This window comes from Podarcis erhardii, assembly GCF_964252035.2.
Source record: "Podarcis erhardii genome assembly, chromosome: 17".
Taxonomy (NCBI): Eukaryota; Metazoa; Chordata; class Lepidosauria; order Squamata; family Lacertidae; genus Podarcis; species Podarcis erhardii.
In genome coordinates, this window is record NC_138515.1 from 9619307 (window position 1) to 9647217 (window position 27911).

Genomic DNA, 27911 nt, shown 5'->3' on the forward strand with positions numbered 1-27911 from the left:
AGATGAGTCAGCAACAAGCTGGTGGCTGCATAAACTTATAAAGGGGATTGTTTAACTCTGCTAAAGTAAACCTTCCCACACTATCTCCCAGTTTGCTCACGGAGGACCTTAAGGTCTATAAATAGCAACACCCTAGTGGTCCCGGGCCCTACGGAAGTTAGATTAGCCTCAACCAGAGGCAGGGCCTTTTCAACATTGGCTCCGGACTGGTGGAACGCTCTGCCTCATGAGACCAGGGCCCTGCACGGTCTGATTTCTTTCGGCAGGGCCTGTAAGACAGAGTTGTTTTGCCTGCCCTTTGGCTTGGAGCCAATTTGATTCCCTCCCCCTCTTTCTTTTTCCTTTTTCCTTTCTCCTCCTGTGATGAGGCTGTATTTTAATATTTTAATGTTTCAATATTTTAATTGTATTTTAATCTTGTTTTTAAGTTGTATTCATTCAACTTGTTTTTATTATTGCTTGTTAGCCGCCCTGAGCCCGGCCTTGGTTGGGAAGGGCGGGGTATAAATAAAAATTATTATTATTATTATTATTATTATTATTATTATTATTACTACTACTACTATCAGCCCTAGACAGCAGATCCAGGGTGTCAGATCCAGGCAGTTGGAATCTAGCAGCAACATCTGGAGGGTTTGGACACATAAAACAAGGTGATTTATCATCATAACATTGGGTAACTAGTCAGGAGTTTGTCCTGACCCTGATTGCGAATGGCCAGAACTAGCCACTCACTGTCTAGTGTGGAAAGTGGAGCAAAGGACCTTTTTAGGAGAGAGGACCCTGGGATCAGTTCTGCACTCAAAATGAAAAATTGTGTCACTGTGTGCAAAGAGAAGTACAGTGGTACCTCGGGTTACAGACGCTTCAGTTTACAGACGCTTCAGGTTACAGACTCCACTAACACAGAAATAGTACCTCAAGTTAAGAACTTTGCTTCAGGATGAGAACAGAAATCGTGCGGCGGCGGTGCGGTGGCCGCGGGAGGTCCCATTAGCTAAAGTGGTACCTCAGGTTAAGAACAGTTTCAGGTTAAGAACGGACCTCTGGAACGAATTAAGTTCTTAACCCGAGTACTACTGTAACCGGCTGTGACCTTTGTCTGTTTAAAAAAGTCAAGTGGTGACTTGACACATAGGTAAGAGAGGCTTTCTGACTGAGAAATGCCAAAATTGCCTCAAAATGTGTGGCTGATGGACACAGTCTGCAAGGAGGAGGAGGAGGCCCTCACCTGCATCTGGAGAGCTTACTCTCATTTGCCTGGTAACTATAGGTAGTATAATGAAGGCACCAATCTTAGTTTTCTTTGCCCTTCCTTCCTTTGTCTTGCCGCTTTCCTTTTTTTCTAACTTGCTGCCCAAATATTGAGCCTGAAATAACTCACACATTCGTGAGAATAGTTAAAATTGTTCCCTCTTATGTTACAATGTCATCTGATGTTAATACAAAACAAATTCCTTCCAGTAGCACCTTAAAGACCAACTAAGTCAGTTCTTGGTATGAGCTTTCGTGTGCATGCACACATCTGAAGAAGTGTGCATGCACACGAAAGCTCATACCAAGAACTGACTTAGTTGGTCTTTAAGGTGCTACTGGAAGGAATTTGTTTTGTTTTGACTATGGCAGACCAACACGGCTACCTATCTGTAACTGGATCTGATGTTAATGTTACATTATTTGGACTATTGCAATGCTTTCTACGTGGGGCTACCTTTGAAGGTGACCCAGAAACTACAACAAATCCAGAATGCGGCAGCTAGACTGGTGACTGGGAGTGGTTGCCGAGACCACATAGCACCGGTCCTGAAGACCTACATTGACTTCCAGTATGTTTCTGAGCACAATTCAAAGTGTTGGTGCTGACCTTTAAAGCCCTCGGCCCAGGATATCTGAAGGAGCGTCTCCACCCCCATCATTCATCCCAGACACTGAGGTCCAGCTCTGAGGGCCTTCTGGAGTTCCTTCACTGCAAGGTTACAGGGAACCAGGCAGAGGGCCTTCTTGGTATAAATATTATTATTATTGTTATTATTAGGCAAGATTAACACCAATCTTTAAAAAGGGATCCAGAGGGCATCCTGGAAACCAGAAGTCCATTAGTTTAAGGGTTTTTTTCCTGGGAAAACTCATGCAAATACTTAACTATATATAGAAGTATATACAGTGGTACCTCAGGTTACATACGCTTCAGGTTACATACGCTTCAGGTTACAGACTCCGCTAACCCAGAAATAGTGCTTCAGGTTAAGAACTTTGCTTCAGGATGAGAACAGAAATCGTGCTCTGGCGGCATGGCAGCAGCAGGAGGCCCCATTAGCTAAAGTGGTGCTTCAGGTTAAGAACAGTTTTAGGTTAAGTACGTACCTCTGGAGTGAATTAAGTACTTAACCCAAGGTACTACTGTAGAAGAACAAGTCTTGCCCAAGGAGAATGAGCATGGCTTCTACAGGTTGCCGGGGAAGGACCCAGGTGAGGAGTCTTAGAAAATGGTGGAAATGTGGGGATCTTCAGTCCTCGCAGCTGCCCCATTGGGGCAAGATCTACTGGGAAGGGTTCTGTGACCACTAGGCCTGAGCTGTTTTGGTTCCTTTGAATAAAGAATTAACTTGGCTGACACGGTGTTTTATTGTTGACCTGCTCCTGACTCCCAGCTCCTGAAAGCAGTTCACAAGAGCCTAGTGCTTTGCAGCAATAACAGGCTCCATGATCATTATTCCAACCTCAAACCTGTCAGGGACCTTCTGTTCTCTTTTGCCAAAGGAGGACAGTTCAGTACAGTTTCTGTAATGGAATCGGAGAACATTTCACAAAGTTCAGATACGGCTTCTACAAGGCTAAATTCTGTCTCACTAATCTTTACTTGAGATTGTCAGTAAATATATAGAGGTGATCCTATGAATATTGTAGAAACTTAGAGTTTCAAAAAGCTTTTGACAAAGTGCCTACCCCCTTGAAGGATTTGTAATCAAGTATTGCTGCCTCCTTGCTCACTCCTGTTTCGAGAACATTTCCTCAAAGATAAGTCCTGCTGATTTCAAAGGGACTTATCAAAGTAAGTGTGTGGAGGATCTCTTTCAAATTCACTGTAGCATATGAAATTAAATCAAAATTAAAGTAACCAAGTACAATATTTTAACTTAAACTGAAAATGTTAAGAAATCATAATGAGGAAGAAATAGGAATCTGTTATATGTTTTTACCATGTTTCCAAGCATCTGAAATGGGCAAAGTGGTTGAATTGTATGATGTGACAGTAGGGTTAATTTAGCTTCTAACAATGTAGTTTCTACATCCCAGAATGGTTATTGTATTTGTATTTGTTTAAAAACCACTTAAACCTTTTGGTTTTTTTTTTTTAAAACAGTGTAATTCTGTGATAAGTTTACATCTTGCAATGTTCAATGGAATGTACCCATTGGTAAGTATATATAGGGGGCTGCACTGCAAATTGTTTTTATAAATTAGCACCTAACTTCCCAATGGTGCATAGCAGTAGATTGTATAATACAAACCCTACTGAGATGATTTTTAAAGAAATTATGAACTATTATGTTACATTATTAATTTTAGAGCACTGCTTGGCAGTGAATTGGTCTTTTGCTTTGCATCCCTCAGATGTGCTTTATTTTGACAATAGTTACTATAAAGCTTAGTATTTATCTTATAAAGCATAGCATTTATATAGCACTTTCCCTACGTTTAAGTTAAAATATGATTACTTGCTTTATTTTGCCTCTAATTTTGATTTAGAAGACATCTGAAGGCAGCCCTGTTTAGGGAAGTTTTTAATGTGTGACATTTTAATGTATTTTTAAACTTTGTTGGAAAGCCGCCCAGAGTGGCTGGGGAACAAATATTATATTATTATTATTATTTTATTATTATTATTATTATTCAATACGTTGCAACGTGTTTGAAAGAGATCAGGCTGCATGCCTCTGCACACTTACTTGATAAGTCCCTTTGAAATAAAGAGGGCTTACTTTTGAGTAAATGTGCATAGGATGGTGCCTTCATGCTGCATTCCTTTTCTCCAACAAATTCAGTGGCTACAAATAAACAAGGATTCAGACTTCAACCTGCTGTCCCTTTCACCAGGTGCCTTTGGGCTTCTTACTCAAGCAGATAATAAAATAAAGATTCCCAGTATTATGCAGCCCCCCTGTGTTTGGTGGAACCCCACATCCCAGCCTGGGTTCTTCTGACCCAAGCATCATTCATAGCCGATTAGCAAGTACTTGAGCCTCAGGCTCCTTGGCCAAATAGCTCCTCTCCATTTGAATGGAGGTTTGGAAAAGTTCTCCGCTGTGGAATGGAAGTGGTGGGGGAATGTCTGGGACTGAAGGAAGAAGGCAGTTTACCTGCTTTTGTTGGAGGAGATAAAAGGATAAAGGGAGGGGAAGCCACGGAGAGAAGGCTGCTCCTTGGCTTTCTGTTGTGTGTTTTTGTTTTGTTTTGTTTTTGTATTGACCTTGCTTACTGTATGTTTCTTTAACAGCTGCAAGGCAGGTAGAAGTTCATCTGGAGAGCAGTTTTCCTCATGCTTATTTTCTGCATGTTTATGGGCTGCTGCTGCTGCTGCTCCTTTGTGTTCATAGTGTAGACATTTTTTTTTATTGTAACTTGTATATTTTGTTACACTGTTCCTTAAGGTGTCATCTGTTTTCCTTGCGTTATGTTTTGATTGTAGTAGAAATAATAACAATAGTAATAACACTTTAAAAAAATGAATATATTTTATTAAGTTGCACCATTTTTGACATATACAATCCAATGCACAATTATGTTTTTTTCTCTTATTTTTGTGGACTTCCCACCCCGTTTTCCATGGAGTTGTAGTTTCTGCTGCACCTTATCTCCTATCTGTTAAATCATAACCACAATACAATAATCTCATTACTTCTGTTGCTCATAGCTCAAATCCTGCTCATGAGTTCATCGTAGTATAATATTTCTTTAAGTAGTCTGACAGCCATTCTTCCCTAAAGCAGCTACAGATAGGTAGCCGTGTTGGTCTGCCATGGTCAAAACAAAATAAAAAAATTCCTTCCAGTAGCACCTTAAAGACCAACTGAGTTAGTTCTAGGTATGAGCTTTCGTGTGCATGCTATAAGACTTGTATAGCAATTGCAAGTGTCCAAAGTTAAACTAGTTGAAGGAAGGTAGGAAATTTGAAAATAATCCTCCCATCAGATGTCAAGGAAATTAACCACAATCTGACTTTCAGAAGACACCTGAAGGCAGCCCTGTTTAGGGAAGTTTTTAATGTCTGATGTTTTATTGTATTTTTAATATTTTGTTGGAAGCCACCCAGAGTGGCTGGGGAAACCTAGCCAGATGGGCCGGGTATGTAAAAATCAATCAATCAATCAATCAATCAATCAATCAATCCCACCAAGCCAATGAACTGCTGCCCTCTGTGGCCAGAAATGAATGGTCAATAAATAATAATATATAAAATTCTCTGGTAGTGGAAATCATAGAACTGTAGAGTTGGAAGGGACCCCAAATCATCTAGTCCAACCCCCTGCAATGTAGGAAACTTGGCTAAAGCATCCATGACTTGGCCCTGTGAGTTGTTTGTGTCTGAAGTTACTTTGCTTAGCCAGTGCTCCAAGCAGTTTCCTTGAAGGAAATAATGGGGGGAAACAAAACCTGTATCAAAAACCTGTATCTGCCTCTGAGGAACCCATAGGTGGGACATGGCTCCGTTTCACTTTTGACAACTGCTATCTGCGGGTGGCGCTGTGGTTTAAACCACTGAGCCTTGGGTTTGCCGATCGGAAGGTCGGCGGTTCTAATCCTCGTGATGGAATGAGCTCCCGTTGCTCGGTCCCTGCTCCTGCCAACCTAGCAGATCAAAAGCACGTCAAAGTGCAAGTAGATAAATAGGTACCACTCTGGCGGGAAGGTAAACAGCATTTCCATGTGCTGCTCTGGTTCGCCAGGAGCGGCTTAGTCATGACCCAGAAAAACTGTCTGCGGACTAACGCCAGCTCCCTTGGCCAGTAAAGTGAGATGAGTGCCGCAACCCCAGAGTGGTTCACGACTGGACTTAACTGTCAGAGGTCCTTTACCTTTACCTTTGTATCTGCAAAAAAAGGGAAAAATGTGCAATGCACCCGAATGCCAGTAAAAGGAGCACAATTCACTTCTGCGTGCAGTTGAGCCCTGGATTCGTGGTTGGAAGGGCAATTTAATCAGATTGACATTTGCTGCCATTTAAGATGGCAAAATGGCCTTGGTTGGAATCGCGGAAATGCTTACCGCAGCCCAAACAGACCCAGAAGCAGACAGCGCCAGCAAAGAGGAGCCCTCACACACCTTGCTGGGCCTTCTCGCAAGGTCTATTCTCCTTCGGCCAGCTCTGACAATAGCAGAGGATCTGCCAGGTTGCAAGGGAGTGGCCAGCATCTGACAGGGGTTTGGATGTGGCAGAACTGCACCCACCCCTTGCCATGGCACTTCCATGTCCTTGGGATGCCCTTTTTTGTGGCCTTTCCCTGGCCCAATTGCTGGAGGATGCCTCAGCTGCCTGCTGGCCTGTCCATGGGCAGGAGGATGAGTTCTTGCTCTTAAGGAGCACCTGCCAGGTCCTCTCTGCCAGAGGGTTCTTTTTTTAAAAAAAAGTTTTAATTTATATTTTTCAAATTTATACATTTCATTAGTTTTACAATCAATTTAACATTTCAGAGTCTGACCTCTTTCCCCCTCTTTCTGTGGTTCCTTCAATTCATTTTTAAATATTTTCTGCATATTCAAATTCATTTAATTTGCTCATTTAATTATCTATAAATATATACTCATGAAACTGCAGGTTGTTACAATTATCCTGCCAATGTTTTTATCTGTTTCCAATTTATCTGTAAATATTCAATAAACCATTTCCATTCTTTTATTACAAAAAATTATTTCTTATTCTTCCGGTAAGTTTTGCCATTTCTGCATATTCCCTAAGTTCTTGTATCCATTCTTCCTTTGAGGGGACTTCTGTTCCTTTCCACTTTGGGGCAAGTAGCATTCTTGCTATTTTTCAAAATTTCTGTACAAGTTAGGTAGCTCTGTCCCTATAATTCCCAAAAGTAAAGCTTCTGTATTTTGTTGCTTTTTTTTTTTTACAAAAGTTGTTTTGAACATCCTTTTCAATTCGTTAAATATCATTTCCAAGTAAGCTTTAACCTTACTACAAGACCACCACATATGATAAAAAACCTTCTTGCTCTTCAAATTTCCAACACTTGTTTGATTTATGTTTATACATTTTTGCCAGTTTACTCTGTGTTAGATACCAATGATATATCACTGTCATTTAATTTTCTCTTAAAACACAACATGCTGAAAATTTTATATCCATATTCCACAAACGTTCCCATGCTTCCACATCTATATTATGACCAATATCTATTGCCCAGTGTATCATTGAAGATTTTACTTGCTCATCCTTTGTCCCCCTTTCCAATAATAGTTTATACATTTTAGACAACACTTTTACATTACATTACAACAGGTCTCTCTCCAGTTGTGATATTTGTTCCCTAAACCCTAGTGCCCTATCTTTCTTAAATACTTCATTTAAATGATGATATTGTAAGCATGTTGTTAATTTCCACATAATTCCTTAAATTCTTTTAATTTATACTCTCCTCCCTCTTGCTTATGGGACGTGGGTGGCGCCGTGGGTTAAACCACAGAGCCTAGGACTTGCCGATCGGAAGGTTGGCGGTTCAAATCCCTGCGATGGGGTGAGCTCCCGTTGCTCGGTCCCTGCTCCTGCCAACCCAGCAGTTTGAAAGCACATCAAAGTGCAAGTAGATAAATAGGTACCACTCCGGTGGAAAGGTAAACGGCGTTTCCGTGCGCTGCTCTGTTTCGCCAGAAGCAGCTTAGTCATGCTGGCCACATGACCTGGAAGCTGTACGCTGGCTCCCTCGGCCAATAAAGTGAGATGAGTGCCGCAACCCCAGAGTTGGTCACGACTGGACCTAATGGTCAGGGGTCCCTTTACCTTTACCTTTGTATCTGCAAAAAAAGGGAAAAATGTGCAATGCACCCGAATGCCAGTAAAAGGAGCACAATTCACTTCTGCGTGCAGTTGAGCCCTGGATTCGTGGTTGGAAGGGCAATTTAATCAGATTGACATTTGCTGCCATTTAACCCTCTTGTTTATTAAATTTCTATAAGTTGTCCACTGCCAGAGGGTTCTTGCCTTATCCATACTTCCCCCAGTCCAGAGCATCAGAATGGGGTTTGGATCTCTCTCTTAGGACTCAATTTCAAGCACAATTAACTTTGAAATGAGCCCCATTGAATCCAGCAGGATTAACATCCAAGGAAACAGCCATAGGATTGAGTAACCCTGGTCTCCTTTCCTTTGTGAATTTGAGGAGGCTTCTCACATAATCCGGAACCCAGGGGAGATTTGAGTGGGTAATCTTTGCTACAATTTGAGGGGTGTTTTGTGTGATAGTGCCCTATCTCCTGTCCATGACCAACAATGGATGCGCTTACTTGCAAGTAAAGCACGGAACTTTTACTATAGTTGGTCTAATGGTATAAAATTATGATCTTAGCTGGTATGCTTGTTATTGCATTAGGATGGAAAGAAAAGGATAAATGGACAATGGAAAAATGGAATGACTATGTTTTTGAATACATACAATCTGATATATTTGAACAGGTAATGACGGAAGATACATGGGAAAACAAATGTCAAAAGATTTTGAATAAATGGACAAGTTATAGGAATTGGATAGCATGGGGGGAAGCCAACCCAAGCATCCAAATTTGAATAAATAATCTGCGCACATGGTTAAAGATCTGAAGAGAGAACAAGTTTTTGGGGGGAGGGGTTAAAGGGGAGGGAGGAAGGGGGAAAATTAGGATAAATGAGTAGGGACAAAAGTATATACTGTTATGTATAACTAATAGGAGGATGATTTTTGATGCATGTTATTGTTAGATTTTCAACTTAATTATTTTTTGTAAGTTATTTGACATCCCTGGATGAAACAGTGATTATAAAGAATGGGGGGAAAATAATAAAAAATAATAATAATGGTACCAACTCAGCAGCTAGGGAAGAGCAGAATCTAGTCCAGTGTTTCCCAACCTTTTTTGGGCAAAGGCACACTTGTTTCATGAAAAAAATCTCGAGGCACACCACCATTAGAAAATGTTTAAAAAATTAACTCTGTGCCTATATTGACTATATATAAAGTAACTCTCTTTAATAGGAATCAAATAAACACAAAGAAAGTATTTTATAATTACTTTATTATGAAATAGTAAGTAAACAGAAATATGAAAAATTATAAAATACTTTATTCAGTGCGCAACCTGGGCCACAGCCCCCCCTTCCTCCCGACCCAAATATTGTCTCTGTTGGGAAGCACTTTAAAATGACTGGCTGATTCCAAAAAGCCCCCCCCCCCTTCCCACCAACAGCAAGCAGATGGGAAATTCCTGGGCCCCCGAAAGCAAGATCGTCCTTCAAACTACACCCCGCCCCGCAATCACCTTGGGTGCAACTTCCGTAATGCTTGTGCAAACCTCCTTTTCCTGGCCGTTTTGCCCGTCTAAACGGCGCGCCTCTCCCCCTCCCGCGTCAGTGACACCAGTGACAAAAAGGCAGCCCCTGGAAGCTGGCAGTCATGTTCGGCTCGCTCGCACGCACGCATGGCGGAGGGAGGCAGGCGGGCGGGCGGCTGCCCCCTTTGGCTCCGAGGCGGCTAAGCGCCACCGTCCACCCCCCCACCCCGTCCGTTCCCGTGATCGGAGCCCAAGCGTGCGCACGGGGGGGAAGGAGGGCGCGGGGTGGGTGGAGGCGCTTCCCTACTTCTCTCTCTCTCTCTCTCGCTCGCTCTGCTGCTCCCGCCGCCCGGGAAGGAATTATGCACCGCGCGCAGAGATTCCTGCGGGCGGGCGCCGCGATCCACAGACACTCCCCCGCCCAGCTTAAGAACGAGCATGTCCCCCCCCATATTTTTTTGTTTTGTTTTCTAGGCGTCCGTGCAGATTGCGTTCTCCTCCTCCTCCTCCTCGCACGGAGCCAGAGGGCTCCTCCGCTTCCCAGCCCAGCCTCTTCTCTCCTTTGCAGTTCGACGGGGGGGGGGGGGGAGATGGCGCCGTGTCCTACTTCGGAGTGAGTGTGTGTGGCCAGCGCCAGCGAGGAGACCCAAGTTAGTCAGAGGCTTTCCGCGGGGCGGAGGCAGAGAGAGAGAGAGAGACACCGAGGAGTGCGCTCTTCCGACGGAGCTCCCGACCCACAAGCAAGGCGGCTCCGGCGTCCCCACGAGCGCACACACAAAACACGCCCGCGGCCAGAGACGCGTCTGCCCGCACAAGCCTTAGTGACTCCCACGGCACACCAGGCAACGTCTCGCGGCACACTAGTGTGCCGCGGAACACCGGTTGGGAAACACTGATCTAGTCCACTTGTTCTTGCAAGGCAAAGGTGTAAGGAAGTCGGGTTTGAGAACAAGGACGAAGCTTCAGGAGTCTAAAATTCATGGCCAGAGTTCCAAGACGGCTTGGGGCCTGCAAAGTTATTCCGTTGTGTTTCACCATCTGCCTGCCAAGCTCAGAAGCAGAGGACACTCAGCAACTCTTGAGAATCCTTGTCTCTGCAGAAATTCCAGCAGGCTTATGCTCCACCTGGGGGCCTGAATCGCCTCTTTTTTTTTTCTTCCTCTCCTGGGAAACAGCACTGGAATCACACAACTCTCTAAACTTCCCCTCTCTTAGTTGGTCTTTAAGGTGCTACTGGAAGGATTTTTTTTATTTTGTCTTGACTATGGCAGACCAACATGGCTACCTATCTGTAATTTCCCCTCTCTCTCTATCTGTAATTTCCTGAGCCCTTCTCACCCTCCACAAGTGGGGAAGGGGCAGCCCCTAGCGGTGGTAAGGTGGGGGCACACTAAGAAGGCTCTGTTGCAGAGTCTCACCTCACCCTTCCTCTTCTGAGCCCTTGCCACCAAGTGCATCCCCCTCCTGGTGCAACAGACTGCTTGGAGGGAACCTCGTCAGGTCTCTGTTTTGCTGCACATAGGCTGCCCGCATAATAATAATAATAATAATAATAATAATAATAATAATAATAATTTATTTATACTCTGCCCATCTGGCTGGGTTTCCCCAGCCACTCTGGGCAGCTTCCAACTGACTATTAAAAACAATACAGCGTCAGACATTAAAAACTTCCCTAAATAGGGCCGCCTTGAGTTGTCTTTTAAAAGTAAAATAGTTGTTTATTGCCTTGACATCTGCTGGGAGGACGTTCCACAGGGCAGGCGCCACTACCGAGAAGGCCCCCTGCATGGTTCCCTGTAACCTCACTTCTCGCAGCGAGGGAACCACCAGAAGGCCCTCGGAGCTGGACCTCAGTGTCCGGGCTGAATGATGGGGGTGGAGACACTCCTTCAGGTATACTGGACCGAGGCCGTTTAGGGCTTTAAAGGTCAGCACCAACACTTTGAATTGTGCTCGGAAACGTACTGATTCCTCCAGACCTTTGTGCTCAGTGCAGAAAAAGCTGGCGTTTGAGCTGATGAGGATGTTGCAGGCCTGGCTGGCATTTCTCCCTCCACAACCTCTGCATGCGCTGGAATAGTATAGAACAGAGATCAGGCCTATCCCAACTTTAGTAGGAAATTCAGTTTAGTTTTCTGTTTTCACAAAGTTCACTAGGTGGACAGGGGAGGGAAAGAGGAAGCAACAGTCACCTGTGGGAGGTTATAGAGGAGAGTGGAATAAATTATTTGTCCAAAGGCTTGTGGCAAGAACGGCCTATGTGCTTTTTGGCAAGTCACGCAGATAAACTCCTTTGGTCACGTATGAGAAGAGCTATGATTTCTCCTGTGTGGATCCTGCCCTGGCCCCTTTAGTAGAGACAGTAAAGGGTTGAGGAGTTGGAAAGGGATTATTGCATGGCAGGGAGAATTCAGTTCCTATCTTAATGCAAATCTATTTAGTTCTCCCTTGGGTGACCAAAACACAGCTTGTCCTTTGAAACATATGGTTTTTGAAGTGCAGCAATCCAACCCCACAATGGGTATATTTGGGGAATACAAATATTTCACACAAAAATGCAGATATCTGCAAAAACAACGTACACAGATGCAATATTTATTGGGGGGGGGAATGCATTGCAAAAAATGTGAGAATTATTAGGAATTGCTGTTGTTTTCCACTGTTTATGGTGTGAATGTAATTTGTATTTCTCCTTAATTGTGGTGCTTTTGTAACCTGCCCTGGGACTTTCTGCAAAACTTGTCTGATCAGAGAACAATCTGGGGTCCAAAAAAAGAAAAAGAAAAAAGAAAAAAAAAGAACTTGTATACTGTAGTCAATTATGGCAATAGCACCTCTGTACATGTGTGGAAAGCTGCCTGTTTCCTCCCTTAACTGCAGCGGCTTGTACTCACCCAAAAAAAAAAAAATACTGTAGATAGTTTTCACTCAGGTCCACATATGCAAATAAGGGATTGAAAGTGATGTTCAGTGCTTGGATAGTTACAGAAAGTGGTTACTGTTGCTTTGTAGTGGAGCTCTATATAAGCAGGCTGGCTGAACCCTTCAGTTCAGTTCTGTTCTGGCCTGTGAATAAACAAGAGCTGTTTGAAGAATCGCTGTGTTGTCTGATATGGTCACCCATAACTTAACAGAAGCACTATTCTTTAAAAGTTTAAAAGGCGCAAGGAGATAGGATAATATTATATTAAGGATGGAATAACAAATAAAATTAGTAACGCAACAATAACAAAAATAATAGTAGGCAAAGAAGATCACACACGGGTGAAGTACTGGGTTGTGGGGGAGGGAGGTGAAGGGATTAATTGAAATTGTTAAAGATTGGTATAGGATTTAAGAGATTTAAATTTCCATAAAGATTCTATAAGGAAAGCAGAAAGCAGCAAGAAATATCAAGTAAAGGTATTGGAAAGGAGATCAGCGTAAATGAAAACATGAGACTTATGGTTTTGCTATATATGATTTTATTTTGGAGTTGTCTGATGTAAAGAATGTATATTATGTGAATAAAATAATAAAAAAATAGAAAAAGAAGAAACAGTGCTTTTGTGCTTGCACACAGTGATCTTTGGAGCCAAGACATCATCTGTACATGACCTAACAAAGCAGACTCAAAACAATGACCTAAGATGGGAGATCTCCTGCAGCAATTGTGCTGTTCATCTGGGTTTGCTTCACGTCTCGGATGCAGAGCTAGTGGTGGTCTTTCTTTGTGCTCTCTGTGGGAAGAAATACGAAGAATATAAGGCATAATATATTAAGCATTGTGGGTCCAGGCCAGCCACCCATCTTGATGTGGAGGGAGGGGAGTTCTCCTTGCACAGTGGATGCCTGCACGATTCCACCTAAAGCTCACCAGCGGCCATTATGAGCTGCTGTGACTCCTTTCTGACATGTGCCCAAGCCTCGTTCCATCCTTACCTGTGCTGCAGGGAGCGTTATATTCAACCTCTGCACTGTCTTCTGTGTATGAGAGAGAACAATTCATGAGACAGAGATCGAGCCCCAGAGCAAACCTCTCTCCCACCCCCATCAGCAGGACGTCAGGGTCCTCCAAAAGTTTCTGAACTACAACTCCCATCATCCCTGACAATTGGCCGTGCTGGCGAGAGCACATGGGAGTTGGAGTCCCATGGCATCTGGAGGACCTGAAGGATAGCTGAAGGATAACATGAGACTTCTAATCCCAGGGTCATGGCTTTGAGCCTCACGTTGGCCAAGAGATTCCGGCATTGCAGAGGGTTGGTTTAGATGACACTCGGGGTCCTTTCCAACTTTACAATTCTATGATTCTGTGTCCACAAGTTCCTCATCCCTGTTGTGGAATCCCACTCAGGGAGGGCAGTGTGAGAAGGATACAATGCACCCTTCCACCCCAGCCTCGCCCTCAAGGGGCTGGTGTCAGGGAATGGTCTGAAGATGAGGACTGGGGAATGCATTCCATGGCAGACCAGCTTCTCTCTGATGGAGAGCTGGAGGGGGAAGAATTGTGCGCTCGCCCTCTTGCCCACAGCATGTTCAGAGAGAGAGAGAGAGACAGGAGCTGAACAGCTTGGGGGGGGGGGAGTTACCCAGTTACGAGATAATGACGACAGAACCAGAAAGGAGGGGGCAGCTAGCTGAGACATCTCTTGAGAGGGTGGAGGGCTCCCCTCCCCATGGACTTGGAGGTCTGAACGTATCAGAGATCAAAGGAGTCACAGGGAGGGAGGAACTTCTCATTGGTGCCCAAAATGCCGTGGAAGCCAGAAGGGTGATTAGACTAGGCAACCGTTCTCCTTGCGGAGAGCTGTGTATTTGTGCTGGCAACATGACGCTGTAATAAAAGGACTATAAATCTATCAACTGCTCGTTAGTTCTGATCTGTGAAGTTATCAAAGGGAGGGGAGGACTCACCATGCCTGACAGCTGGGATCGAAGGGTGTACGGCTGCTGAAATCCTTCTCACGCCGCCCTCCCCAAGCTGTGTTGCGAGGCTGGGATCCATTCAGATCGCAGCATCACAACGCAGTGCAGGGATGGCTCAGGGATGGCAGTGTGAGTAGCGCTCTCCCCTACCCCGATGCACCCAGGGCAATCGCCCTGGCAGAACCCACCACCACCACCCTTGGCAAAGGTAAGTGTGGAGAAGTCCAACTAGCATGACTTCACACATGCAGACGCTTGGCATGAAAACAGACATAGAAGGATCTCAATGAAGGATTACTGAATGTAATTGAGTTTTGAACTTTGCTATCCAGCTGAAGACAGGAAAGAGGGGTAGGAGATAAACATGGCAGGAAGTGTGTTCGTCAAAATCAAGGGATAAAAATGTTGAGGTGCAGGAAAATCCAGCACTTGACATAGCTGTGCATTTCATCCCACAAAAATCAGCAGTAACATCAGGCACGTTTACTCTCAGCCTGCTGTTTATGGAAGTTTGAGTAAGGATCCTGGACCTATGTAACTGTGTCTTGGAACAGATTTAGAAATGTGAACTTTATACTTTCTGAGAAGTTTAGTTAAACATAGTTGGTAAGTACAATGGGTCAGTGACCCCCAGTCACTATATCAAGATTGGCATCAAGGTGAGACCTTCAGGTTCAATCCCCCATAGATGTTTCAAAAAGCTTTGATAAAGTCCCTCACAGCAGGCTCCTATAGAACCATTAGCATTTATAGACTGAGGGCCAGTCTTCTGACAGACAGGAAGCTGGTTGGGGATCCAGAAACAGATAGTCGGAAGAGTTAAAATGGAACAAACGGTAGCAAGGGTACCAACTTGAATAAAATATTCAGTGGAGCCAGGAAAGCCCTGCTCTGCATAATCAATCACAGGTGCACACCACTTGAATGGCAATGCCCATCAACTTTGGGGGGGGCAGCCCCTTCAAATATTTTATTGGGTGGGAGCAAAGGGACCTTGGCTCCCTAGAGTCAGCTCCTATGGTTCCAAGGAAATAAAGATAGTCAGAAGGCAGAACAGGGAATAGGGATTGAGCCTGGGCTGGATGGGGGGGTCACACTGCAGACACAGGTTTGCAGTTTAGGTGTGCTCCTAGATGCCCAGGTCTCTGTGGTGGCCAGGAGGGCATTTGCACAGTTATAAAGCTAGTGTGGCAACTGCGCCCCTTCCTTGAGATGTCTGATTTGGCCGCAGTAAAACACACTTTCATGGCATCCCATTTGGAGTACAGGGGTACCTCGGTTTTCAAACGTCTCGGAAGCTGAGAGCTCCGGTTTGTGGAAGTAGTTTTGGTTTGTGGAAGTACCTGCTTCGGTTTTCAAACACTTTGCGGAAGTCAAACGTGCCATGCAGCTTCCGTATTGAGTTTTCCGGAAGTAAATGTTTCCAGAAGTAAATGCTTCGGTTTTCAAACATTTTTGGAAGCTGAACGGTCTTTCGGAATGGATTACAGTGGTACCTTGGTTTACAACCATAACCCTCCCCCCCAAAATGGGTTGTAATTAAAAAAAATGGGTTGTAATAAAAAAAAAGGGACATGCACTTCCGGGTTTGACGTGGTTGTACTCCAAAACAGTTGTAATCCAAAACGGTTGCAAACCAAGGTACCAATGTACGTTCGAAAACCGAAGTACCACTGTACTGAATTGCACTCTGTGTGGGGCTGAATTTTGAAAAGTTTGAAAAGAGCTGCAGCCAAAGTTTTGACCATGGCTAGTTGTAGGGAGCAGACAGCTCTCTTGTTACAATAGCTCCACTGGCTACAGGTTTGTTTTCAGGCTCAATTCAAAGGTTATGACCTATGTAGCCATCCAAGCTCTCAGGCCGTATTCCCTCACACAAACCTGCCCAGGGGATCCTCAGGGGAGGCCTTTCTCTCAGTCCTGCCACCCTCACAGGTACACTTGGTGGGGATGTGAGAGAGGGCCTCCTCAGTGGCTGCTCCCAGGCTGAGAAACTCCCTCCCTAGAGAAACTAGACTGGCTCCTTCCTTGAGGTCCTTCCACTGACAGATGAAGACTTCCTTTCTCCAGCAGGTTTTGGGGAACTGATTGCTTTTAATGAAAGGGCTGGTACCATGCTGTTTTTATTGTAACTATTGTATGGTTTTTTCATAGGTTTTACATATAGATAGATAGTTTCAATTATGCTTAAACGGTTTTTAAAGCAGTTCTTATTTTTATCTGTAAGCTGCCCAGAGTCCCTGTCAGGGGAAAAGGCAGGGTATAAAAATTAATCAATTTGGGGATCAAAAGTAGGGTGCTCAGGTGCAGAACAGGACAGGCCCCTCCCCCTGCACCTTTGACAGTTGTGTAGAAGAGGGAATTTCTGCAGGTGCATGGCTGCATTTCCCCTCACACAATTCCCCTCACTGAAACAAGGCTTGAAAGAAGCATTTTGTTGTGGCCAGAATAACAGTTTGTGGTGTGTTGTTGGCTGCAGTGTTGTGTGGGGCCCAAGACAGTTTCTCTGGTTTGCAAATTTACCCAGAAAGGTAGATGACCTGTGGTAAACAAACCATGAAGGGCCAACCCAAGGCTCTGTACACATTACCAGCTTAGAACACAGTGAGATCGTTTTCCCTCACCTTCAAGTCAAATTTGCATGTACAGATGTCTTCATCCAATTTACCTTACTTTTTTGTTTTCCCCATACTTCCAAACCCACCAGCTCCTATGCAACGGCAGTCTCCAATGAACACACCTCAGCTTTTCTGAAATGCATGTGGCTTATGTTTTCAAATCAGATGGAAGCTGGTTTGAGGGAAACACATCAGACAACGGTAGTTCTCAAGGAACTGCAGGATAGCGATGGATTGTAGCTGACATCGGCTTCAGACACCAGGGCTAGCTGGAGTAAACAGACATGTGTACACAGCCTTAGTCTGAACTCAAGATTGTGGCTTGTTTCACCCTACCAGAATGTTATGAGTTTGTGGATCCCTGGATCCAGCAGGTGCTAAAATCTAAACAAAGCTATGTAAGCCAGGCTACCTTCCTATTTGGAAGGAGAAATCCTGAAGCTGAGGCTCCAATACTTTGGCCACCTCATGAGAAGAGAAGACTCCCTGGAAAAGACCCTGATGTTGGGAAAGATGGAGGGCACAAGGAGAAGGGGATGACAGAGGACGAGATGGTTGGACAGTGTTCCTGAAGCTACTAATCTGAGTTTGACCAAACTGCGGGAGGCAGTGGAAGATAGAAGTGCCTGGTGTGCTCTGGTCCATGGGGTCATGAAGAGTTGGACAGGACTAAACAACAACAATAAACAACAACCTTCCTATGTTATGGTAATCACCTGGGAGATGGAGCCATTAAGAGAACAAAGGGTCAAGGGATCAACAGATAAAGCCAGAGTTTAGGGAATCACTGATGTGACCACACACACACAGAGAGAGTCAGGGAGCAATGTGAAGAACTAGGGCTTAGAGGGTTATGGATTATGTGAGCTAGCAGCTGGATGCGACAACAAAAAACCCTGCAAGCTGGAAAGCCAGAGAAGTGGAGCACAATATTTGATTCCTGTTTGAATCCAAGGCTGCAACTATGAGAGAAAAAAGACCCTCTTGGAGCCCCTCCTTCATAGGCTCAGGTTGTCTATATGTGTAAATAAACCATATGCCATAAAGACACCACAGTCTCTGTTGTGCCTCATTTTCAAAAGGAAACAAGAATCCCGGGTATGCACCTGGAATCTCGCACAGTGGTATCTTGGTTTGCAACCGTTTTGGATTACAACTGTTGTGGATTACAACCACGTCAAACCCGGAAGTGTGTGTCCCTTTTTTTGGATTACAACCAATTTTTTTTTTTTTGGAGGCCCCACTAGCGAAAGTGCGCCTTGGGTTATAACCTGTTTGGGTTTACAACCGGACCTCCGGAACTTATTATGGTTGTAAACCAAGGTACCACTGTAATCCATTCCAAAAGACTGTTCGACTTCCAAAATGTTTGAAAACCGAAGCATGTACTTCCAGGTTTCGGCATTCAGAAACCAAAGCTCTCGGCTTCTGAGACATTTGAAAACTGAGGTACTGCTGTACACCAAATGGGATGCAATTAAAGTGTGTTTTACTGCAGCCAAATCAGACATCTCAAGGAAGGGGCACAGTTGCCACACTAGCTTTATAACTGTGCAAATGCCCTCCTGGCCACCACAGAGACCTGGGCATCTAGGAGCACACCTAAACTGCAAACCTGTGTCTGCAGTGTGACCCATCCAGCCCAGGCTCAATCCCTATTCCCTGTTCTGCCTTCCAACTATCTTTATTTCCTTGGAACCATAGGAGCTGACTCCTAGGGGGCCAAGGTCCCTTTGCTCCCACCCAATAAAATATTTGAAGGGGCTGCCCCCCCCCCAAGTTGATGGGCATTGCCATTCAAGTGGTGTGCACCTGTGATTGATTATGCAGGGCAAAGCTTTCCTGGCTCCACTGAATATTTTATTCAAGTTGGTACCCCTACTTGGAACACTGCTGTTTGTTCCATTTTAACTCTTCTGACCATCTGTTTCTGGATCCCCAACCAGCTTCCTGTCTGTCAGAAGACTGGCCCTCAGTCTATAAATGCTAATGTTTCTATAGGAGCCTGCTGTGAGGGACTTTATCAAAGCTTTTTGAAACATCTATGGGGGATTGAACCTGAAGGGCTCACCTTGATGCCAATCTTGATATAGTGACTGGGGGTCACTGACCCATTGTACTTACCAACTATGTTTAACTAAACTTCTCAGAAAGTATAAAGTTCACATTTCTAAATCTGTTCCAAGACATACAGTCACATAGGTCCAGGATTCTTACTCAAACTTCCATAAACAGCAGGCTGAGAGTAAACGTGCCTGATGTTACTGCTGATTTTTGTGGGATGAAATGCACAGCTCAGGAAGTTATGTCAAGTGCTGGATTTCCCTCACCCCAACATTTTTATCCTTTCATTTTGATTCCCAAACCTGAAATGTACCATACTTTTCCATGTATAATACGCCCCATGTATAAGACGCCCCCTGTTTTGGGGGACTCAAATTTAGAAAATGGGGTGAGATGGCACAAACTTGTGGATCTTTTTTGCAGAGAATTGCCCAGAGTTGTTGAGCTTTTTATGCTGACAATCGCTCACCAGCATGCACCGCTAAATCCGTCTCTTATCTGTCCCCAGGCCAGCAGAGACTGCAAATTGCCACAGCGTCGCCCAGTCAGCACCACCCACACAGCAACCAATAACATGCACAAAAGCCATTGACAGCCATGGCAGCAACCAATCAAACGTCTATGCTATGCACTACCCATGTATAAGATGACCCCCACTTTTTAGCATGATCTTTACTGGAAAAAACCTAGTCTTATACACGGAAAAGTCCGGTAGGTAGTTTTCAGGCAGATGTTCCCTTACATTCTGGAGTTGAAAGGACATACCATATTTCCAGAAGGACAGCAATGCGCAATCCCAGTCATGTTTATTCAGATGCAAGTCCTATATTTACTCAAGTCTAATGCACCATCAAATCTAATGTTCACCCAATTTTTCGCAGCCTAATTTGGCAAAAAAGGTGTGCATTAGACTCAAGTAAATATGCTATATCTGAAATAACTACTGGTGGCTTTTCTGTTGTTCCTCAAAACAGCACATCCTTATGTACACATAACTGAAAATAGAGTCTCTCTATCTCTATCATCTATCTATCTATCTATCTATCTATCTATCTATCTATCTATCTATCTATCTATCTATCTATCTATCTATCATCTATCTATCTATCATCTATCTATCTATCATCTATCTATCTATCTATCTATCTATCTATCTATCTATCTATCTATCTATCATCTATCTATCCATCTATCCATCTATCCATCTATCCTGTAAGTCCTTCCAGCAGCACTGGCTTCCATTGTCCCTGGGATCTGCATTCGTGACTCTTTCCCCCTCCCTCCTCCTTTGCATAAGGAACTCTGAGACTGGTAGTTCTCAGGAAAGCATGTAACACAGGGAAAAACAAATCTCTATGTCCCTTGAACTACAACAGCCCAGTTTAACTGTACAGACACCCTCTCTCTTGGTTCTAAGTAAGGGCTTGGTGGTGGAGGGGCTGCTCCTTGCCAGGGTGGTGTGGTGGTTAAGAGTGGCAGTCTCCTAATCTGGTGAACTGAGTTCGTGTCTCCGCTCCTCCACATGCAGCTGCTGGGTGATCTTGGGCTGGTCACACATCTCTGAAGTCTCTCAGCCCCACTCATCTCACAGAGTGTTTGTTGTGGGGGAGGAAGGGAAAGGAGAATGTTAGCCACTTTGATACTCCTTCGGGTAGTGATAGAGCGGGATATCAAGTCCAAACTCTTCTTCTCTTCTCGTCAAATACTGTACATTGTTTGTTCTGCTCCAACACTATTTTTGCCGTATTCTAGCAAGTGGGTGGCGCTGTGGTCTAAACCACTGAGCCTCTTGGGCTTGCCAGTTGGAAGGTCAGCGTTTCAAATCCCCGCTACGGGGTGAGCTCCCGTTGCTCTGTCCCAGCTCCTGCCAACCTAGCAGTTCGAAAGCACGCTAGTGCGAGTAGATAAATAGGTACTGCTGCAGCAGGAAGGTAAATGGCGTATCCGTGTCACAGATATTCCATGAGTCTCTCTGCATGCTGCCCTTTGCATGGCTCAATTCAGATGCATCTCAAGGTCAAAGTGCACCGAATTTTTCGCAATGCCCTATTGACAAGAAATTATCGGCTGTATTAGCTGCATTATGCTGCCCTGTCGTCACGTAGTCACAGCGGGGGCAGGAGATATTGGAGAGGACGTTGATTACTTAGCAAAGTAAATACAGTAAATACAGGGGTGGACCCACGAAGGGATCACTAGGAGGGTATTTAGATCTCTGCATCTCCAGTGCTGGGTGTCTGGAGAACCAGCCTGTTCTGCCCATCACAGCTCAGCCATGGGGGCAGCCCCACTCCTCTGTGCCTTGACTGTACTCTCACTCACAGCTCCAGTCATATCGGACCCGTAAGATTTTAATTTTCCATTTCTCTTTGCTCAGCCAGTTTCATAGTGGAATAGGAGTGCAGACAGGCACAAAAACTTAAGGAATATGAGGAAATGGCAAAACATACCTGAAGAATAAGAAATCAAGATAACTAACTCTTTATAAATGAATGGAAATGGTTTATTGAATATTTGCAGATAAATTGTAAACAGATAAAAACATTAGCAGGGTTATTGTAATAACCTGCAGTTTCATGAGAGTATCTATTTATAGTAGATAATTAAATGAGTAACTTAAATGAATTTGGATATGCAGAAGATATGAAAAAATAAATTTAAGGAACCGCAGAAAGGGGGGGGGAGGGAAGTCAAATTTTGAAATGTGAAATGGATTGTAAAGTTAATGAGATGTATAAATTTGGAAAGTATAAAAAAAACTTTTAAAAAAGAATGCAGATGGGCGCATGGGGCAGAGAGTGACAATTCTGAGCTCCCTTTGCATATGTGGGTCGCATTGGCTCAGGTTATCTTCTGCACGGAGGCAGATTTTAGAGCACTTTCAGGCACCGGGTTTAAATTGACTTGTTGAATTGCTTTGAATGGAGAACCTCCAGGTATTCTGCTCCCAGGCACGCAGCTCTGTTTTATGCAGAAACAATTTCCACTGAATGACATAGAAGTCTGCTTGTTGCTGGAGCTAATTCTGTAGCTTAACTGTATGCTGTGGGGAGTTATTTCTTGCAACATTCAGCTCCGTTGGGTTCTAGGAGAAAACTTTCCCCACACCATACATAATCTAAACTAATCTCCTGCCCCAATTTTGTGACTTTCCCTCATGCCTAACCTTTAAGCTGAGCCTGGATAGCTCAGGTGGTTAGGGCATGATGCTGATAACACCAGGGTTGCAGGTTTGATCCCTGTATGGGACAGCTGCGTATTCCTGCATTTTGGGGAGCTAGTCAATTCAATTCAAAATCCTTTATTAGGCATAACACACCACACATTAACTAACAAGCATCATATACAGACTGTATAAAATACAGGCTCAGCAAACACAGTTTATCCCAGTCTTATTCTTAACTCCAAGAAATAAAGGGGAGCTAGTCTAGATCAGGGGTTGTCCACCCGGTCCCTACTGCCCACTAGTGGGTGTTTCAGGATTCTAGGTGGGCGGTAGGTGGTTCTCTACGGCACAAGCTGAATCCTCCTTCCATTGAGGCTGGTGGGCAGTAAGGAAATTTTACCATCAGGAAAGATGCATTAGTAGGCAGTAGGTATAAAAAGGTTGACTACTCCTGGTCTAGATGATCATCAGGGTCCCTTCGAACTCTTAATTCTTCCAACTCTAATTCCAATTCTATAATTCTAATTTATCTGCCACACCCTGCAGCTGCCCAGGAGAATTGCATCCCTCACACAATGACAAAAAAAGTTTTTTATTTTAGGTTGTTTTGTTTGTTTGCTTCAGTTTATTGTTCGGCCAACAGGCCTTAGCAATTACTGAGAAATGTCCCCCCTCCCCCCGATAAGGGACTATAACTTAATTAAAATCTTGCCAGTTATACAATGACACTTGTAATGTGAAATGAACTTTGGTATCCACGATTATATAACAGATGGATAACGGTAAAAGAAAAAGAATATTTTTGGGGGGGAAATGGAACCCATGGAGGGAAGGGAGGAGGTCTGAAGGTTCGAAAGAACCTTTTCTTTTTATGATTTGAAATTGTTAAAGTTATTATGTATAAAGGTAAAGAGACCCCTGACCATTAGGTCCAGTCGTGGCCGACTCTGGGGTTGCGGCGCTCATCTCGCTTTACTGGCCGAGGGAGCCGGTGTACAGCTTCTGGGTCATATGGCCAGCAGGACTAAGCCGCTTCTGCCAAACCAGAGCAGCGCACGGAAATGCCATTTACCTTCCCGCCGCAGCGATACCTATTTATCTACTTGCACTTTGACGTGCTTTCGAACCGCTAGGTTGACAGGAGCAGGGACCGAGCAACGGGAGCTCACCCTGTCGGGGGGATTTGAACCGCCAATCTTCTGATCGGCAAGTCCTAGGCTCTGTGGTTTTACCCACTGTGCCACCCATGTTATGTATAAATTAATGTAAAACTAATATTTTTTTTAAAAAATAAAATAACTTAATTAAAATTGTCTGGATCCCACAGAGCATCTTTGCAACAACTGCTAAAGTACAATTTCTCCAAAACTGTCAGGAAAGGCCTTACAGATCATAGGATGCCCCCCTCTCTTTTCTCTCGCAGCCGCTATCTGGTGGCCTTCCCAGCTATCATCCGCCATCCCAATACAGAAAAGTTTTGTGTGCAACTGATGTCCTTGCCAGAGACGGCCCACGTGGCGGTGACATTAGAGATGACGCTGAAGAACCACACCCTGCTGGAGAAGGATGTGGAGAAGCCAGGGACCCACGAATGCATCAGCTTCCAGGCAAGTTTCATCCATTGCAAGCCACTCAGTAGAAGATGCTCTCGCTTCTTAGCTAGATAAGGGCAGCGGGTCACAGTGAAGGACGGAACAAGGCAGCACACTAGCTGTGGTAGAGATTGCCATCCCTGCAGTGAACCCCTCCTAAGGCTTAGTACAACACACCACGTGAGTTGGTGCCATGATCGTATGGCGAGTTGCCCCAGTCCAACCCATGTAAACCTATGGCAAGAAGTGGGGGCAGGGTAGGTGAGAGATAATATTGCAGGGGCAACAGTTTATCTGTGGAAATAGTCATATCAGTGTCCGGTCGAGGGTCCAGCAATATAATAATCATAATTTTATTATGTATACCCTGTCCATCCGGCGGGGTTTCCCCAGCCACTCTGGGCGGCTTACAACACATAAAAAATTGTAAAACATTAGACATTAAAATTTTCCCGATACAGGGTTGCTTTCAGGTATCTTCTAAAAGTCAGATAGTTGTTTATTTCCTTGACATCTGATGGGAGGGCGTTCCACAGGGCAGGCGCCACTACTGAGAAGGCCCTCTGTCTGGTTCCCTGTAACCTCACTTCTCGCAGTGAGGGAACCGCCAGAAGGCCCTTGGAGCTGGACCTCAGTGTCCAGGCAGGACGATGGAGGTGGAGACGCTCCTTCAGGTATACTGGGCCAAGGCTGTTTAGGGCTTTAAAGGTCGGCACCAACACTTTGAATTGGGCTCAGAAACGTACTGGGAATATTATGAATATTATGCTATTATTGCAAGTAAGTTCGCAAATGCTTTGAACCCATGACAATTGTTATAAGCTCATCTGCCCTCACATATGTTTTACATATCTTTAACTGCAACGGCTGTTAGAATGTTCCAACTGTTTTAGGATGCTTTAAAAAATGTGGACGTGTTTGCTGTTTCAGGAGGAAGGATCGGATATAAATTCAATAAATGAAATATCAGTGTAAGTTGTTTGGGGGAAACACCCATAGCCCAAGAGAAAAAGGACAGAAAAAGCTCTGACTAGCCACCTGTGAATTCCTGTGTAGTGAAGCCATCATCTATTTCTGCATTCAGAATGGATGTTGAAAATCTACACCCCTCAGCTTAGCTGTTGCTTATGTTTTTTTAAATTGGATGGAAGTGGGTTTGAGGGAAAGCAAACCAACCAGCAGTATTTCTCAGGAATTACAGGGTTCAGATGGATTGCTGCTCACGCCATGTCTACTCGGTTTCAAACACTAGGGGCGAGAGCACGTTGGAGCCAGAGTAAATGGTAATTGTTACACATCCTCAGAACCACTTCCAGGCAAATAGGCAAGTTCCTGTTTACAAGCCTGTTTCATGTGGATGTATTTATTGTGGACCAATCTGAACGTGTTCTGAGGTCAAAAATAGCTGTGCGTACCTTTAAAAATAAAACCAACGCTGCCAAGTAATGTACAGTGGTACCTCGGGTTAAGTACTTAATTCGTTCCGGAGGTCCGTACTTAACCTGAAACTGTTCTTAACCTGAAGCACCATTTTAGCTAATGGGGCCTCCTGCTGCCACTGCACTGCCGGAGCACGATTTCTGTTCTTATCCTGAAGCAAAGTTCTTAACCTGAAGCACTATTTCTGGGTTAGCGCAGTCTGTAACCTGAAGCATATGTAACCCGAGGTACCACTGTATTAGAATTTTATTTTGGTGCATTTTTGAATTAGATTGCGGTAATATGATTAAGGTTCAATAGTTGTGATTCCTGCATTGCAGGGAACTGGACTAGATGACCCTCGGGGTCTCTGCTAACTCTACAATTCTATGATTCTATGGCACAGGTGAAGTTCTGTGTGAATTTTACTTTTCTCCCTTCTTTTTCGTCCACCAATCAGTTTCTTTCTCTTTAGGTCCCAGCCTTTGTTCCCAAGAAGAGGCCAGTGGAACAACAACAACAACCACCCGTAAGTATTTGCTGCTGCTTCCAACTATTCCTTCATTCTGATCACTGGAAGGATTCGCGTAAAAGAAGAGGGAGAGACTGTATGAACAACTCGGGAGGAAGAGGGGAAAGTGAGGCGGGGGGGAGGGAGGAAATGGGGTGGCAGAGACAAGGATGGAGGAGCAAACCACAGTGTGTCTGGGCAGAGAGGGAAGCAAAGGAGGTTTTTGTGTGTGGATCATAAAGGGAAGAATTTTTGATCTTGTTTCCCTATTTCCTGGGGAAAAGAGGGTCACAATTTTGGATGGATGCTCTGGTATCTTCTCCAGCTGCAAAATATGCTTCTCTTCTCAGTCCTCCTGCTGTTGAAACAGTTTCCCCCCCCCCTTTATGTTGCTAAGGAAGAATTGGCCAGTGTGCGTGTCCTAATACGAGCGGGTGACACCATCTTTATCGAAAGGAAGAAGGTGCTGGTTCAGGACGCTTATGTCAGGCATATTATAAAGCCAGACAAGCCCTATTACAAGCCTGGAGAGACAGGTAGGCATGACTATACCCCCCAACATTTCTCTGATGAAAATAGGGGTGTCCTATTCCATCATAAAGGGACGCGGGTGGCGCTGTGGTCTAAACCACTGAGCCTAGGGCTCGCCGATCAAAAAGTCAGCGGTTCGAATCCCCGTGATGGGGTGAGCTCCCGTTGCTTGATCCCAGCTCCTGTCAACCTAGCAGTTCGAAAGCATGCCAAAAAGTGCAGTGTCGGTATCCCGTTGCGCCACATGACCTGGCCACATGACCCGGAAAAATTGTCTGCAGAGCGGACAAACGCCAGCTCCTTTAGCCTGTAAAGTGAGATGAGTGCCGCAACCCCAGAGTCATTCGCAACTGGACTTAACTGTCAGGGGTCCCTTTACCTTTTTCTTTATTCCATAATAATATTACTAATAATTTTATTATTTATACCCCACCCATCTGATGGTGTTGCCCCAGGTACTCTGGGCAGCTACCAACACATATAAAAACATAATAAAACATTAAACATTAAAAAACTTCCCTATACAGGGCTGCCTTCAGATATCTTCTAAAAATTGTGTAGTTACTTATCTCCTTAGCTCGGGGGGTCACATAAATCCATACCCTCCAACATTTCTCTGATGAAAATAAGGCTGTCATAAGGAAAAATAAGGGACACGGGTGGCACTGTGGGTTAAACCACAGAGCCTAGGACTTGCCGATCTGAAGGTCGGCAGTTCGAATCACCGCGACGGGATGAGCTCCCGTTGCTCGGTCCCTGCTCCTGCCACCCTAGCAGTTCAAAAGCACTTCAAAGTGCAAGTAGATAAATAGGTACCACTCTGGCGGGAAGGTAAACGGCGTTTCCGTGCGCTGCTCTGGTTCACCAGAAGCGGCTTAGTCATGCTGGCCACATGACCCAGAAGCTGTACACCAGCTCCCTCGGCCAATAAAGCGAGATGAGCACCGCAACCCCAGAGTCGGTCACGACTGGTCCTAATGGTCAGGGGTCCCTTTACCTTTACCTTAAGGAAAAGTAGAACATTCTGGGATCAAATCAGAAATGGAGGTAGCTTCTGTAAATCTGGGACTTTCCCTGGAAAAGAGGGACACTTGGAGGGTCTGCATGAGTGGCCAGAAGAACCTGGAAGGTGACTGAAGCAGCTGTTTCATCTTTTGGGGTGGGGTGATGTGAAACTATTACAATAAGCATTGTAAAAGCTAAGCTGCTAAGCCACAGTAGACCCTAATCATCGGCAGGTGAACATAAGCTCACACAAGCTAAATTAGCATAAGCAAAATCTATGTTGCAAATAACATAGCAGGAAAAACAGAAGTGAAGGGGAAACTAAAGATTAGCACCTACTTCTGTTTTCTTTTATTTTTTTAAAAAATATATACAGCAACATGAAGTAAAGAATGAAACTCAAATAAGACAAAGCCTAAGACAGAAGGACATCCACTCTTAAAAAAATTCTTTTCAATAGCAAATAACATGCATGCATTTGCTTTTTTTAGTCAGGTTTCGCATTGTGAGGCTTGATGAAGAATTTAAGGTCATTGATGAAACGGTGAGTATTACTCCCGGTATCA

The 27911-nt window shown here is 44.4% G+C and overlaps 3 protein-coding genes across 5 annotated transcripts in view; 2 read left to right on the forward strand and 1 right to left on the reverse strand.

Annotated features, from left to right (window-relative positions):
* Window positions 1–26064, forward strand: part of LOC309332422 (uncharacterized protein) — a 35314-nt gene extending 9250 nt beyond the window's left edge. For all 3 annotated transcript variants that reach the window (XM_081845623.1, XM_081845622.1, XM_081845621.1), the window contains exons 3-4: window positions 23711–23894; window positions 25774–26064. In XM_081845623.1, coding sequence (XP_081701749.1) covers window positions 23711–23894; window positions 25774–26049 — 460 coding nt within the window. In that variant the 3' untranslated portion in view covers window positions 26050–26064. The remainder of the gene's footprint in view (window positions 1–23710; window positions 23895–25773) is intronic.
* The window catches only part of LOC309332070 (alpha-2-macroglobulin-like protein 1), a 124766-nt gene continuing 109833 nt past the window's right edge, over window positions 12979–27911 (reverse strand). Inside the window, exons 36-37 of the mRNA XM_081844791.1 lie at window positions 13453–13494; window positions 12979–13250 (exon numbers count right to left, since the gene is read on the reverse strand). Coding sequence (XP_081700917.1) covers window positions 13225–13250; window positions 13453–13494 — 68 coding nt within the window. The 3' untranslated portion in view covers window positions 12979–13224. The remainder of the gene's footprint in view (window positions 13251–13452; window positions 13495–27911) is intronic.
* LOC309332078 (alpha-2-macroglobulin-like protein 1) overlaps window positions 26129–27911 on the forward strand; it is a 42221-nt gene continuing 40438 nt past the window's right edge. The window contains exons 1-2 of the mRNA XM_081844813.1: window positions 26129–26345; window positions 27837–27889. Of these exons, the coding sequence (XP_081700939.1) occupies window positions 26144–26345; window positions 27837–27889 (255 nt within the window). The 5' untranslated portion in view covers window positions 26129–26143. The remainder of the gene's footprint in view (window positions 26346–27836; window positions 27890–27911) is intronic.